This window comes from Pempheris klunzingeri, chromosome 21 (assembly GCF_042242105.1).
Source record: "Pempheris klunzingeri isolate RE-2024b chromosome 21, fPemKlu1.hap1, whole genome shotgun sequence".
In the NCBI taxonomy this organism is placed as follows: Eukaryota; Metazoa; Chordata; class Actinopteri; order Acropomatiformes; family Pempheridae; genus Pempheris; species Pempheris klunzingeri.
Window position 1 is genome coordinate 12,738,390 of NC_092032.1, and position 13,761 is coordinate 12,752,150.

At 42.3% G+C, this 13,761-nt stretch overlaps 1 protein-coding gene across 1 annotated transcript; it reads left to right on the forward strand.

Moving 5' to 3' along the window:
- The first annotated feature begins 1,162 nt into the window (after window positions 1-1,162).
- Window positions 1,163-13,667, forward strand: dlec1 (DLEC1 cilia and flagella associated protein). Its single transcript, XM_070853344.1, has 38 exons — window positions 1,163-1,246; window positions 1,374-1,514; window positions 1,628-1,784; window positions 1,928-2,041; window positions 2,124-2,305; window positions 2,611-2,834; window positions 3,935-4,019; window positions 4,143-4,230; window positions 4,523-4,696; window positions 4,794-4,930; window positions 5,076-5,168; window positions 5,261-5,351; window positions 5,485-5,647; window positions 5,952-6,144; window positions 6,287-6,363; window positions 6,975-7,137; window positions 7,243-7,339; window positions 7,480-7,610; window positions 7,743-7,892; window positions 8,010-8,140; window positions 8,315-8,465; window positions 8,699-8,815; window positions 8,987-9,108; window positions 9,233-9,388; window positions 9,479-9,546; window positions 9,628-9,779; window positions 9,908-10,023; window positions 10,122-10,192; window positions 10,625-10,845; window positions 11,010-11,168; window positions 11,274-11,396; window positions 11,516-11,610; window positions 11,769-11,856; window positions 11,997-12,194; window positions 12,305-12,466; window positions 12,608-12,758; window positions 13,220-13,337; window positions 13,467-13,667. Exons 1-38 carry the CDS (start codon window positions 1,163-1,165, stop codon window positions 13,579-13,581), a joined length of 5,058 nt encoding a protein of 1,685 aa, XP_070709445.1. The 3' UTR covers window positions 13,582-13,667.
- Window positions 13,668-13,761: the final 94 nt, after the last annotated feature.

A 13,761-nucleotide genomic window follows, 5' to 3' on the forward strand; every position in this document is an offset into this window, starting at 1 on the left:
GTCCAGGATTTTGTTTTGGGTGTCTTTGGTATCTGAGCCTCCTATGAATTTCAAACCATTAGGAGTAACTCTTTTTGCATACAATGGTTTGTAAAGACTTTGCATACCACAATCTACCGTAACCACCCAACTTTACATGAGCCTGGTTAGTACCTGCTTGTAGGCCAGTCAGCTACTCTTTCCAGGCAGCACTGTGGGAAAGAAATCACTCTGACAACAGAGACAACGCAGGTGTGTTTGTTTAATAACATGTTGCATCTCGCCTCATATGAGGTGGTCAGGTTCATATGGTTCAGTGTGTCAGAAAATACAGCAGAGAATCAGGAAATCCTTATTAATTCAAATGATCCTGATGCAGTGAAATCAAACAATCTTTAATTATTAACTCAATATAGCAGTTGATGTTGACAGTATTCTTATGTCTAATTTGATTTCACCTCCTTGAGGGAAATATATTATATATCTTTGACTCAAGTTTTCTGAAAATAATTAAAACTAATATCAGCTTAATCCCTGTGACATGCTCTCTGTGGTCTTTAATGTGTCCAATGTGTTGTTGTTATTAGTTATTGCTGTTATTAGATTAACTATTGATATGTTTATATGGTATTATAACGTTTATATAAAGTTGCTGGCATTGTGTACATGTAAAGAAATCTGAAAACTATACAGATTTAGTTAGTAGCTGCCTCTACAATACAACAGTGTATATCATTCAGTCAGAATGTACAAAAATAACTACTGTGTAACGATAAAGTGTTTTTTGTTTAACTGTTTATTTTGGGGCACAAAATAACACTAAAAAGTTAAATACTGTATATTTTTAGCTTCTTCCTGTAGCGGATGGACCTTTGGCTGTCGCTATGGCAACCATATGTACACAAATATGGCGGAAAAGCAGCGAGCAGTGAGGGACTCCAACAAAACTAACTTCTAGCCGCACCTTTGGCTGAATTATGTGTGCGTAGTTGGAGGGTGAATGATTCGTGAAGGTTGTCACGCTACCACTATGTGTCTGTTTTTGACGCTTTTGACATTATTTGCGAGTAAACTTGAAGTTAGGTGCTTAAGTTAAGGTGCTCTGCTAATGCTAACTAATTAGCGCTAGCTGATTAGCAAATGAAACATTTCTCGTTAGCTAGTCGCTCACTGCTTCTGCATCATGCTGAAAGAACCAGGACCGAGAAACCAATCGCGGTTTGATCCGTCAGTGAACAGCCACAAACCGGCATCAGGAAAGTCCCAGGTAACGTTAATGAACACCTGCTAGTTACTGTGGCTGATAAGAACAGCCGCTCACCATTAAATTCCCACGAAACATGACCTCAAAAAGGACCTCACATTTTAAAACCCTCTGTCTCCTGTGACATTAGGACATTTCTCACGTGTTAGCAAGCACTTTCAAGGACCTTTACTCGACAGACATAATTGGGAAGGACACTTTGTCCAACCTCATCAAGACCAAAAATGGACGAAGCAGCTACCATGACAGATATGTTGAAGAGCTTCAACAGGTGATCCAACGCCACTGTTAGTAACAAAATAATATAACCTGTATTGCATGCCTCATAATTCACTGTCAACAGCAGATATGTCACAGTGATATAAATCTGTATAATCTCTATAGGCTCATTCTGAGTACAGCCGGTGTGTAAAAGAGTCTGACATGCTGGAGAGTCATTTAATTCAGGCCAGAGCTCGGGCTGCGGCCACAGAAAGCCAGGCCTACAAGAGGATGAAAGAGGAGATGGGTGATGTTTATGACCATCAGGGCCTCCTTACTGGTGAGATTGTCATGAATATGCTAAATGCTTGCTGATATTGTCTATAAAGCTGTTGTGTGATTTATTTCTCTATATTTGCTTTGAATCCAACAGGGATGCTATAATTGTATTTATTTGATGTTGTTTCTTATGTCTGTTTTCAGTGAAATCAGTCTTCTCCTGGTGTGTAGACCAAAATCTTCTGGAAATAAACAACCTAATTTCCCCCCAGGACTACCTACCTCCACAAAAACCACATGTGGAAGCACCAGCAGCAAGTATATGTCCCTCTTTGGAACTCCTCTCATTCATAAATGGTGTGTTTTTTGCTCAATAATTCACATATCCTTTTGCTGTTAGTGAAATCGGATCCTGCCCAACCTACAGCCGCTTACACCATGCACGTGTCCAGGGAGCCTCAGGATGATGGTTACACTCGACTTCCCAGTCCAGACAAGGCAGTGCTAGAAATGATCTCAGATCTCAGCCTGACCTGTGAATCCAGCTCAGATGCCCCACAGAGGAAGAAAACTCCTCGGGAGGTGAGGAGTCAGAAACCTACAGCCTTTCGATTAACCCTGTATGGATGGAATGAGAGTAGACAATCAACTGAAGCAAAGAGTAATCAGAAAAAACAACAAAAACAGGACAACAGGGACAAAATAGGATGTAAAAAGAACATTATTTAAAGGCATTCCTCTGATTTGTGAAAACTGATATGCATGATGATTCTGATGCGGCAAGCCCAAATTCCTCTAGGAAGCATGGAAACTTGATTAGATAATTGTTCTAGGAATATTCAATAGAAAACATCATTAAACTGCTTATAATCTCTAATATGTTTTAGAAACTGAACCAGACCAAGCCCAGACCAAAGTGGAAGGGTGAGCCAAGTGCAAAGGATCGGGCAGAGGGGTGGGAAAAACTTCAGAAGCTGAAAGATAGACACAGTTTCCTACGCAACCCTCGCTTCCTTCCTCCAAATGCACATCAGGGTGGCACATCCCTCGTCCGGCCCAGAACCAAAGTGGGGAAGACGGCGCACGTGAGGAAAGGAATGGAGGAGCAAAGGTACCTGGAATGAGCTGAGCATAAAGGCTGTGTTCCCCTTTTCACAATAAATCCTAAATATTAAAGCAAATATAAAAAGGTGGGGTATTGACATAGTGGGTCACATATGAAAAAGCTTGTATGGGTCATAGCTGAGGAAATGTAATAGGCTTAGTTCAGACAATCACTCTTCAATGTTAAATGCAAACATGAGTACCCTTTTTGTCAGTGCCAGGGGCAGTGTGTCTTTTGTGCCAGAGCTGGGAGCAAGAGATGTGTTTATATTCCAGACTGATCTGCCAGGTTGTGTTTCTTCATCCTATGTCAGTTATCTTGAAATGTGAATTATACCAGCTGTGGAGTCACTTTAAACAAAAAACCATACATGTTATGTTATGTTAAGTTATGGTCGCCAGATATTGTGCATAGAAGTGCTTTATGCTGGGCTGGCAGTTATATATCATTCCATATGCCATATCACAGTACAAAGTCAAGGCATTGTGAGGACTCTTCAAAAATAGTTATATCGATACTCCCACATACAAACAGAAAAAAACTGTTCTCTCCATCTGACACATTATGTTCAGGCCTGAGTCGCATTATGTCTGAATACAGATTGACTCTTAGCAAAAAGGCGGCCAAACATTTTGAAAGCATTTTGACACAAATCACACTGTCACAACTAACAGTGGGAGGATGTATAGTTTTCTATTTGGCGTCAGTCTTGTCAGCAAGATCTACCAAATATGTGTGGTTGGTGTGGCAACTCTGTAACTGTAATTTGTCTTAACGTAATATGAATATTTCACATACTCTGTGATGGTGGCAGTATTGGATCATTGGTTTGGAAGATTAGCTACGGGGTTTTTATTTCCTTGAACGACAATCCCTTACTACTTTCACATCATGTGCAGCTCAGGCTTTGAACAACGCAAAAGACAAATTTCTTCTTTGGCAGATGAAGAGAGTAAAATCAGAAATGTTTGCTTTGTGGTTTTGACATGGAATTTAATGCACTTTGTGTCGGCCTGTTACCCAGCTCACCACTTCCTGTGAGACTGTGTTTACAGAGAACAGACAGAACGCTCATGTGTCGTGTTTGTGCTCTTTCTCCCTGAAAGCTCCACTGATGATCCTGTACCAGTCTTCCTAGCTAAACCTTCAGTGGTGGTTTTCACTGAGTACAGTGTGGGGCAGGTTTACGAGGTATGTTTCACAAGTTTCAGTGACTTATACTGAACTATTACAAGGGAAAATTTCAGAACACCCACCAGAACTAACTTCCTGTCAATGAGATGATGTACAGTAACATGCATTGTCCTGTTCTAGACTACACTGGAGCTGAAAAACTTGACTTCTGTTTGCCGTCACGTCCGCGTGATCCCTCCCACCACTCCTTACTTTTCTATTGGCCTCGGTGAGTCCTTCCTCTTGTTCTGATAGGCTTCCTTATACCTACTACACTGGCTTGTGAGGAAATCCTCCAGAGTAACAAGTCTTAGTGACCGTACCAAAAAGGAATGCCGTAGAGTTTTGACAAATAAAGCCGTGGATCTCTGGAATGCAATTGGTGTTTTTTTGGCAATCCTGTTTTGCTCTTGCAATCCTGTAAGTGAATTCCAGCTCCACTCACTGTATGAAACACTAAAACATAACAATATAAATTGTACAATGTAAGAAGGGACTGATATTCAGATATGTTTTGACAGGGAGATTCCCTGGTGAGGGTGGTGTTGTTGCCCCAGGAATGAGTTGTAAGTACACAGTGCGCTTCGCTCCAGACTCCCTCGGGGACTATGAGGACTTCATATTGGTGGAGACTCAGGCTGAACACCTGCTTGTGGTGCCCATCGCGGCCAGACGACCCCCTCCTATACTCACATGTGAATCTCCGCACATTCTACCATTTCTTGTTATGCTCAACAGTGTACTTTATTTGGTCACACACTGTTGATATGTTTCTCGTTAATTATTGTGCAGTACCAAGAGTTCTGGACTGTGGCTGTTGTCTCGTTGGAGGAGTCAAGTTTGTTGAGTTCCTTTGCCAAAATGTTGGTCTCAGTACCGGGACGTTCTGCATCATCCCTAAGAGCCAGTGGCCAGCCTCAAACGTCAGGGTAAAAATCTGTCTCACACATTGTCTGCAGTGGAGTAAATGTTTCATTGTGGTGATAAAGATGCTCACCAGCAGATGGAATACTAAGATTTTTATTGTAAAAAGGTATACTTTATGTGACTGAGGGTTTTTCTTTCTTTATATAGTCTGTGGCGAGAACTTACTTTTCTGAGCAGCCACCCTTTGCTGTCAGCCCGTCTCTTTTTGTGCTGGCGCCAGGAGAGGCTACTGTAGTGGAGGTGAGACTGTTATGAAGGTAAATTATGTCGCTGTGTGTGTAGACATTCAGTCTTACAAATCCTCAGATAAATATATGTGTGTGTGTTTGCAGGTGGTTTTCTTTCCCACCGCTGCTGAGAAGAGCTGTCAGGTTTTCACTGTTGTCTGTGACAACTGCCAGGTGAAAGACATTTCCATTGAAGGTAAATCTTTTCACTGATCAGAAACTTTCCTAAGAGCTTTATCTATAAAAACTGATGCTTTGAAGTTCCTCCAGCTTAAGGTAAAACGTACTTTTTGGGATGTTGTTGTCTATAATGTGTGTCTGTTTTCCAGGTGAGGGACAGCTAATTGCACTTGAGCTTGTGTCTGTATCTGGGAAGAAGGAGCCTCCTGTGCTGGGAGAGGCGCACGACCTCACTGCAGACCAGTTTGTCCGTTTCAGCCCATGTAACCCTCACTCTGTGCACCAGAAAAAAATCATCATCAAAAACAATGTGTAAGCTTCACACCTTCATATATCATCACAACAAAGTATGAAATGGCCAAATATTATCATGTTTTTTAAATTTCCTCCATAAGTGCAAACATCATCCGTGCTCTTTTTGGCCACAGGATAACATCGTGAAGTGCCCTCGAATAAGAACAAAAATGCTGATTAGCTACACGGCCCAGGGCTGCTGCTCTGTCACTGACCCTGTGCTGCTCTTTTTCACTGTGGCACAAGTAGAAAAGGAGTTCCCCTTCAGGAATCATTATTATATATCACATAACTCTGTCGTTCTCTCTCTCTGGGGATGAAGCCACTTGGAGCTGCCTTTCCACTGGCAGATCATGAAGCCCAACCTGCGCCCTCTGCTGCCAGGGGAAACCCCAGAGCCCTCCCATATTCAGTTCCACCTCGCCACAGATGATGTTTTCCACGTCAGCCCCCTAACAGGGGTTTTGGGCTCCTGCCAGGAAGAAGAGTTTCTCTTCACCTTCTGTCCAAAAGAGGTAAAGATGGGTTTATGATATCACGAGTTATGCTTTAAGAATACTGTAATTCCTACATTTAAAGTCTCCATTTCATATGTACCAGAAAGAAATATTTCTTGCTGATATATATTTAATGTTCTATTCATAATGTTTTCTTAAGATAAAGGATTACCACAGTGTCTGTCACTTAGTCCTGAGGGATGTCCCACAGCTGCCACCAGAGCCCAGTGACAATCGGTAAAGTTCCTGTGACTTTGCATTAACAGTAGCAGAAATGTGTGCTGTCAATATTAATATATAAAAATAACATTACAAGGCTTCTTTGTATGGAAGCCCTGAGAGGCAAATGAGAGAAAGAAAATCTAGTGATTTTCTAACCTTTCTGTTTTTTTATAGTCTTCTCTCGTGTGTTTGTGATAAAAAAGGTTTTGCCAGGATAATCTTAAGGGAAAAAAGTACATATTTTTCGTTGACCTTTACTTGTTTGTTTTTGTAATACTCATGTTGTCCACAAGAGTGCATCTTGCACTTTGCCACAATAGAAGAATTTGGAAATTGAACCCCCAACCCGACGATCATTAACCAAAGGTGCTTTTTTCTGCATTAAGACAACAAAAATTCAATGGTTTTCACAGAAGAAGAAAAAATCAGAAAAGGAATTTAGAAAGAGCATCCTGGTAAAACTTTTTTTTTTAAATCACCCGTTCTTAAGTCATAAAGAGAGAAAACTATTTAGAAAACAACATAAACATTTCTTTTCTCACTTGGCTATCTGGGCTTCCGTACCTTTGGCCTGCTTTTTATCTAATGAAGTGTTGGATTGTGTTTGTGTTGGGCTGGAAATGTAGCGTCCTCCAGCCTGTGCGCGCTGGCTCCAAGGTGAGCGATGTCATCGTCATGGAGATAGAGGTCAAGGGGTCTGCAGAGCCGTACAGGGTCCTACTGGAGCCCTATGCTGTTGTAATCCCTGGAGAGATTTTTATTTGTACAACCACCCGCAGACAATTCAAGGTTATTTAAATCCCTTTTTCCTTCTGTTAACCATAACTGACAAATGTTGAATTCTGTGCCATAAATACAGGTATTCATGGTGTCTTTACATCTTGTTTGTATCAGATGTGGAACCACAGCAAAACCTGCATCTCTTTTCAGTGGGAGAGGATGAACAGCAGCAGCCACATAATAGAGGTAGAGCCCTCTACTGGTAGAATAGGTGTGTAACACAGTACAATGTAGACTGATGCTTCCTTTAACACAATTAACCTGAATTTGTACATTATAGATTATACGGCATTTCATAGTTATTTATTTGCTCATCACTGTTTGATTTGTCCTTCATGGGTTTGGGTCTAGAGGAGAATGAGTGCTTTGATTTCGACCTGATTGTTACTGGAGGGAAGCCAGAGAAGGTTGTGACCAGTCTGGCTTGCCACATAGAGCACCACCACGAGCCCGTCGCTTTGGCTGTGGAGGTGACTTTCAAGGCAAGAATGACACAAAACATGAAATCTTCCCAAAATGCCTTACTATTCCATGATGTGTTGCTGTGACATTCTTTAAGTAAAGTTTGTCTATGAGCTGTGGCGTCTTTATACTCATCATTTGATTTTGGGTAGGGTCCCATAGTGACCCTCAGTGTCCCCAGTGTGGACTTTGGGCTCATGATGCTAGGAGAGCAGACGCAGACCACACTGCTGCTCACCAACATCACCCAGCTGGAGGCCTCCTGGATGCTGAGGGAGAGACAGAACCACCAGGACGCACAGGTACTGTTCAGTAGATTAATACAGCAACACATCTGTGATAAAAATAACATGAAAGATATAGTTCATGTTTATAGCACTATTTGTGTTTTTGCATTCATATGGATCTCTGTTGCTTAGATCTTAGTGGAGCCATGCAGAGGTGTTCTGCCCCCCTTGGGCTCCTGCAGTGTGGATGTGCTATTTTTGCCACATTTCTGCCAGCGGTATGAAACAGAGCTTGAGCTGTCGGTGGAGAATGGAACAGGATGGTAAGGATGCTCGGCCACATAAAACTTCACTGTTCCTCTCATCAACATCTACCTTAAGATGCAAACGTTTCCTTAAATATGATAGTAGGCTGTTGGCAACACTATAATAGCACAGTTATGATGTTACTCAGTGACAGCACTCAGTAAGTAGCACTGCCTGTGTGTTCACTGCAGCCACTTGTCGGTACGAGCAGATGTACAGTCTCCTCAGGTGTGCCTGCTAAACTGTGAGCTGCTCCTCTCTGAACTCTACATTGGAGTTCCTGCCAAGACAACTGTCACTCTCTTCAACCAGACCCGGCTGCCTTCAGACTTCAGCTGGATGGTACTGCTCACCACCATCACTAGTGTTAACATATTATCACCACTTGATTTACTGTAAGAAGAATGAATGCTGCATTTGAATCATGTTTGTATGCATAATCTGTATCTGTGATATGTAAGATTGTTTTGATACACACTATAGCTATGAGAATGATTCTTAAAATTGGCTAAGATTAGAATGTCTTTTATGACAATTAGTACTTGATGATGTGAGTTTTACATTTTCCCCACCAGGCTCGGCTCCAGGGTAAACAGGCTGAACTGTGTACAGCCAGTTTTGACCCCTCCTCTGGTACTCTGGCACCTAATGCTAGTTTGGAGATCACAGTTAACTTTGTCTCTCACACAGATGTAAGTACCAGTTATTAACACACCACAAGGTCGCAAGATTGGTCACTCAGTATGTGAGGGTGAAGGAGACAAATTCTACTGCTAAAAGATACAGCTAAACGATGCACTGATTCTATAAGGAAACATATTTGTTAATGATAATCGGCCTTATGTTGTTTGTTTTTTGTCCAGCTGGAGCTGACTGACGTAGCTGCTTTCTGTGAGGTCCAGGGGATGAACTCTCCTCTTGTTCTTGGCATCGTGGCTTCCAAAACCAAGAAACTGAGGGTGTCCTACTCGCTGCCCAGCGTCTGGTAGTAACCTTTACTTAAAGTCTAGTGTCTAACCTCCTTGTAGCAGCACTGACTTCACAGCACAAGCGTTAAGTAAGTCAAAATATGGCCACTGTTCTTGTAGCTCTACCCCAGATGGAAAGAGCCCCTTACTCGACTTTGGAGAGGATGTCATTTTGAAGAGAGCCGTTACCAAGCAGTTGCTGATAACCAATCAAACTGCTATCCCTGCCCCTTTCAACATAGAAGTGGAGTATTTCACCTGCCATGTCTCAGAGCCAAATATCCAGCCAGAGAAAAGGTAAAGGAGTTCACTCACTGTCCTGAATAATGGATCAAAGAATGACTTTTCTGTACTGCAGATGTGACACGGGCTGCATTTTAATTGCAGATTCACATACGTCAAGAAGCCGCTTCACTCAGTTCAAGCCAAGAAAGTAGAAGAAAAAGCACATGAGGGTAACTTTTCATCAGTGAACACAATTTTGAAAGCAGATTGAGGACACACCCTTCATGTTCTGAGTGTATTTCTGTTGGCAGAGTTTGTGAGCAGCCTGCTGGCTCATGGAAAAGGTGCAGCTTTCTTTGTCCTACCAGCCAGCGGGATGCTGGGACCTTTTGAGACCCAGACTGTGAATGTCACTGCCTACACAGACATGTGGGGGGAATACAGAGATCACCTCATATCCAAAGTATGATGGCATACGATGCGATGTAACAAATATTTCAGGATTAGAAATTACTTTTTACTGCAAGATAACTGTTGACTGTGGACATGCAGACTGATGAATAGTGCTGAAACATAATGTTCCTCCTGCAGGTCGGGGACCTTGAGCCCACGCTCGTTCCCATGCAGATGACGGTGAAAGGCTGCCCACTCTACTTCCAAATGACGGGTCCACGTCCAGATGACCAGAATCAGGGACCAGCCATACAGTCTGTTCCACTCTCCATTTCTGCAATTAAAATCCACCATCATTTTTGTAGCAATGCAATTATATCTTTTGGTTTTATGTTCCTGTTTGCATCATTAGGTATGGCACTCATGTCTCTGGAGGTGACACGGTGTCCCGTTCTCTTCGCATCAACAATCCCACCATGTTTGGTAAGGATAAAAGTGTGTAGAGAGGACAGTTATGGATATCAAGATGATCCACAGAACGATTTAGAAGGTCTTTAGTGCCCCCAGCTGTAAAACTTATGAATGGCATGTGATAATTGCTTGTTTTCTGAATAAAGGGTCATGTTTTCGACATAATTTAAAAGGTTTCCTTGCATATGTATTGACTATTTTATTGTTCCTGCTTAGGGTGGATCATTTATAATCTGACTTTTATTTAGTAATTCAGCAATTGCATTTACATTACATTTTAATTTAGTAATTAGCTGGATTCCTGAGATCCTCATATGTCCTCCTGGAATATGTGTTAGTGTTAGTGTTAGTCTACTACTATAATGTCCCTGTATGAGCAACCAATGTAGTTTCCCCTCTAGGGGTTAATAAAGCTTTCTAATCTAAATCTTTATGTGCTACCAGATATTCGCTTGGACTGGGAAACATACAACGTAGATCAGAATGACCGTAAACTGGTGGATGTGGTGGTGACATATGGAGACGCCTTTCCAGTTAAAGATGCTGATGGCAATGAGGTGTTGTCTGGAGCTTTAAGGATTTCTGACGGGAACCATCCAACAGCCTGGGAAAGAAATCAGACGCCAGGCTCTGAGGGAACGAGCACCTCCCTCCAAAGCACGACTGTGAGTACATTTAATACCACAACACTGAAACGCAAACATAAACTTTCATGACTTTTATGACTTTGCCTCTGGGAAATTGTTATGGCTACAATGCCGGTAAGTCGACCAACATAAAATGCACATTTTATTCTTTGCACAAAACAGCTCACCCCTTTTGATTTCAGGACGGGGAAGGTGAGGAATATATAACCGAGGATGACTGTGATGAAGAGGAAACCTGTCTTTATCCCTTTCCTGCAAAGAAGAAACTCTTGTCTGTCCACATCAGACCTCATATGGGCAACCTCTCAGATTACCCATACTGCATCACACCTCAGCAAATAGTAAATTGAACAGATTTTGGCCACATCAACAATTTAACCAGTTAAACATTGCGTTTAGCCACATAATGAATAATGAATAATTTCCTGTCTGCTGCTTATCTCAAGGTGATTCCAGCCAAGAGTAGCAGCACAATCCATGCGTCTTTCACTCCTTTGACTCTTTCTGGTTCCGTTTGTGAGTCCAGATGTTTGGGTTTGGCACTGGGCTTCATGAGTCTGGACTCCAAGGTAACATGTTCAAAACACTGAACACTGTCTTTTAATTTCAAATGTTTAAAAATGGCAAAAGGTAGATGGCTCTGATGCACTCTCAATTCCCCCTATAATTTTGTTGTGTGTGTTTACAGATGGCTTCCTGTGTCCCGGGTAAAGTTGGAAGAGCTCAGGGTTTGGATTTGGAGCCTGTCAGATTGGATCTACTAGCAGTCGTTAAACCTGCAGTGTAAGCAATTACAGCCATGCTATTTATGTCCCCCGAACCCTCAGTGCATCCAACTCAATTTATGTTTCCCAAATTAAAATTAGCTGAGGTTAGGAAAAGGAGCTCAGAGGTGGTCTGATTAAGTTGCATATCTTCCTCTTGGCTCCCTGTTCCCGCAGGCTGTTAGTACAGATGGAGGAGGATGAGGGGGTGCTGCAGTTCCGTGCCTCAGCCGGTGATTTACTGAGGGGAGAATCAGAGAAGGAGGTCTGTCTGAAAAATCTACATCACTAATTAAAAGTGCACTGACAAACTGAAGTGCACGCCTGAGGTACTGACCCCAAGGTGCTCAGTATTTCTGTCCAGTCATGCTCATTGGTTGTTTTTCTGCTTGTTTTGCTTTGCAGCTGGTGGTTAGTGAATTTGACATCAAACAGAGCTTTCGGTTGAAAAACAGCTCAGAGATGCCCCTAAACTTCAGACTGGGGACTCAGTCGCCGTTTTTAGTGCTCAAACCACAGCCTCAAGCACGGACCAGCACCTCTAGCAACCCACCCACTGGTGACAGTCAGTCTCTGGTCCTGCAGCCACAACACAGCATGCCGGTGAGATGAGGAGATCCCTGCATGATGTATAGTGTAGATACTGAAAGATTTAAATCTAGAGGATCTTCCCTTATCTTGAAGTAAGGTGCGACCTTTCCTATGAATACCAGGTGAAAGTGGCCTTCCACTGCTCCCTGTCCCTCCTGGACCACGCAGACCAGGCACGAGAGGAAGTCCCACCTGGGGTGACGCTAATCCACAGTGCAGGTGGACAGAGGACGCTGAGGTTCCAGCAAAACCTCCTGATTCACTACAGCAACAACAGTCAGCAGGTTAAAGACTGCAAGAAATCTTAACTACAGAAAAGGAGAAAGGGGAAAATAAATAATTCAGTGTTATCATTGACCATTAACTATAGCTATGTAGATAAATATTTCACCTCACAAAGTCCATTCCTTCTCTGCTCTGTACAGACGGTGCCTCTTCGTGCCCATTTGGATCTTGCTACAATCCGTCTGTCCACTGACAATGTCAACTTTGGTTTCTGCTACTCGGGGCAAACGCAGACAATAGAAGTCAGCCTTTACTGCCATGGAGCCCATACTTACTGGAAATCAGCTATAGGTAACTACTGAAATGTCCTCTGTATGTGTTTGGCATTCTCCTCATTGCTTTTACATTGGCTCTGGGGTCTGTTTAGGTCTTTAATTTAAGTACAACCTGGCTATGCTAGCTAGAATTATTCTATATTTTTATACATTCAGTACTTTGGAATGACAGATATTACATATATTTCTATCTCATTATTTTCTGTAGCAGTAGGAAGATGTCTGATTCTTCAGTATTATTACCAGTCTGGAGCTTTTCCAAAGTCTGTTAAGTATAATGAGAGAGTTTAACATCAAATGATTACCTTCTGTTATGCAGTAATACTGGCAAGAAAACTACGTCTAATGAAGTCACAGCAAAAAATGATGCACATTGAGGCAGTTTTGAGTAATATTCCTAGAATTGACTCATATACCTTGTTTCATTGTGTGTGTGTGTGTGCGCGCGCGCGCGTGTGTGTGTGTGTGTGCGTGCAGAGTCAGATGAAGGAGACTCCCATGTGTTCATAGTGACACCAGACTTTGGGCTTCTCAGGTCCGAGGAGCCTCACGCTACCAGCTGTAGCCAGTTTCTTCAGATTAGCTTCACTCCCTGGTAACAAACACAACCACAGTGTCTACACAGGGATCATGTTAAGCTTGTGCTGCAAAGGCAGATGAAATATTAACGTTTTTCTACCACAACAGGCTTAGGATTCATATGTTAACATGTCATGTGTTACAGTGAGAACAGGCGGTTCAGGGCCACGGTGGTGATCCAGTCGCCGCTGGTGAAGACTCCCCTCACGCTGCAGCTCCAGGGAACAGGATCCTTTGATGAAGTGCACCGCTCTAACTAGATCTCTGTATACCATCACAGCCACGCTATCACCAACTGCTACTTAACCTGCGCTCCTTACAACTTATTTATAGTGATTTTTTTTAGAAAGCAAATAAATCTAAAGAACAGTTTGTCATTTGTCACTGATGTCATTTTATTACATATAGCAGCAATGAAGTGCTTTTAATGATCAGTAAAA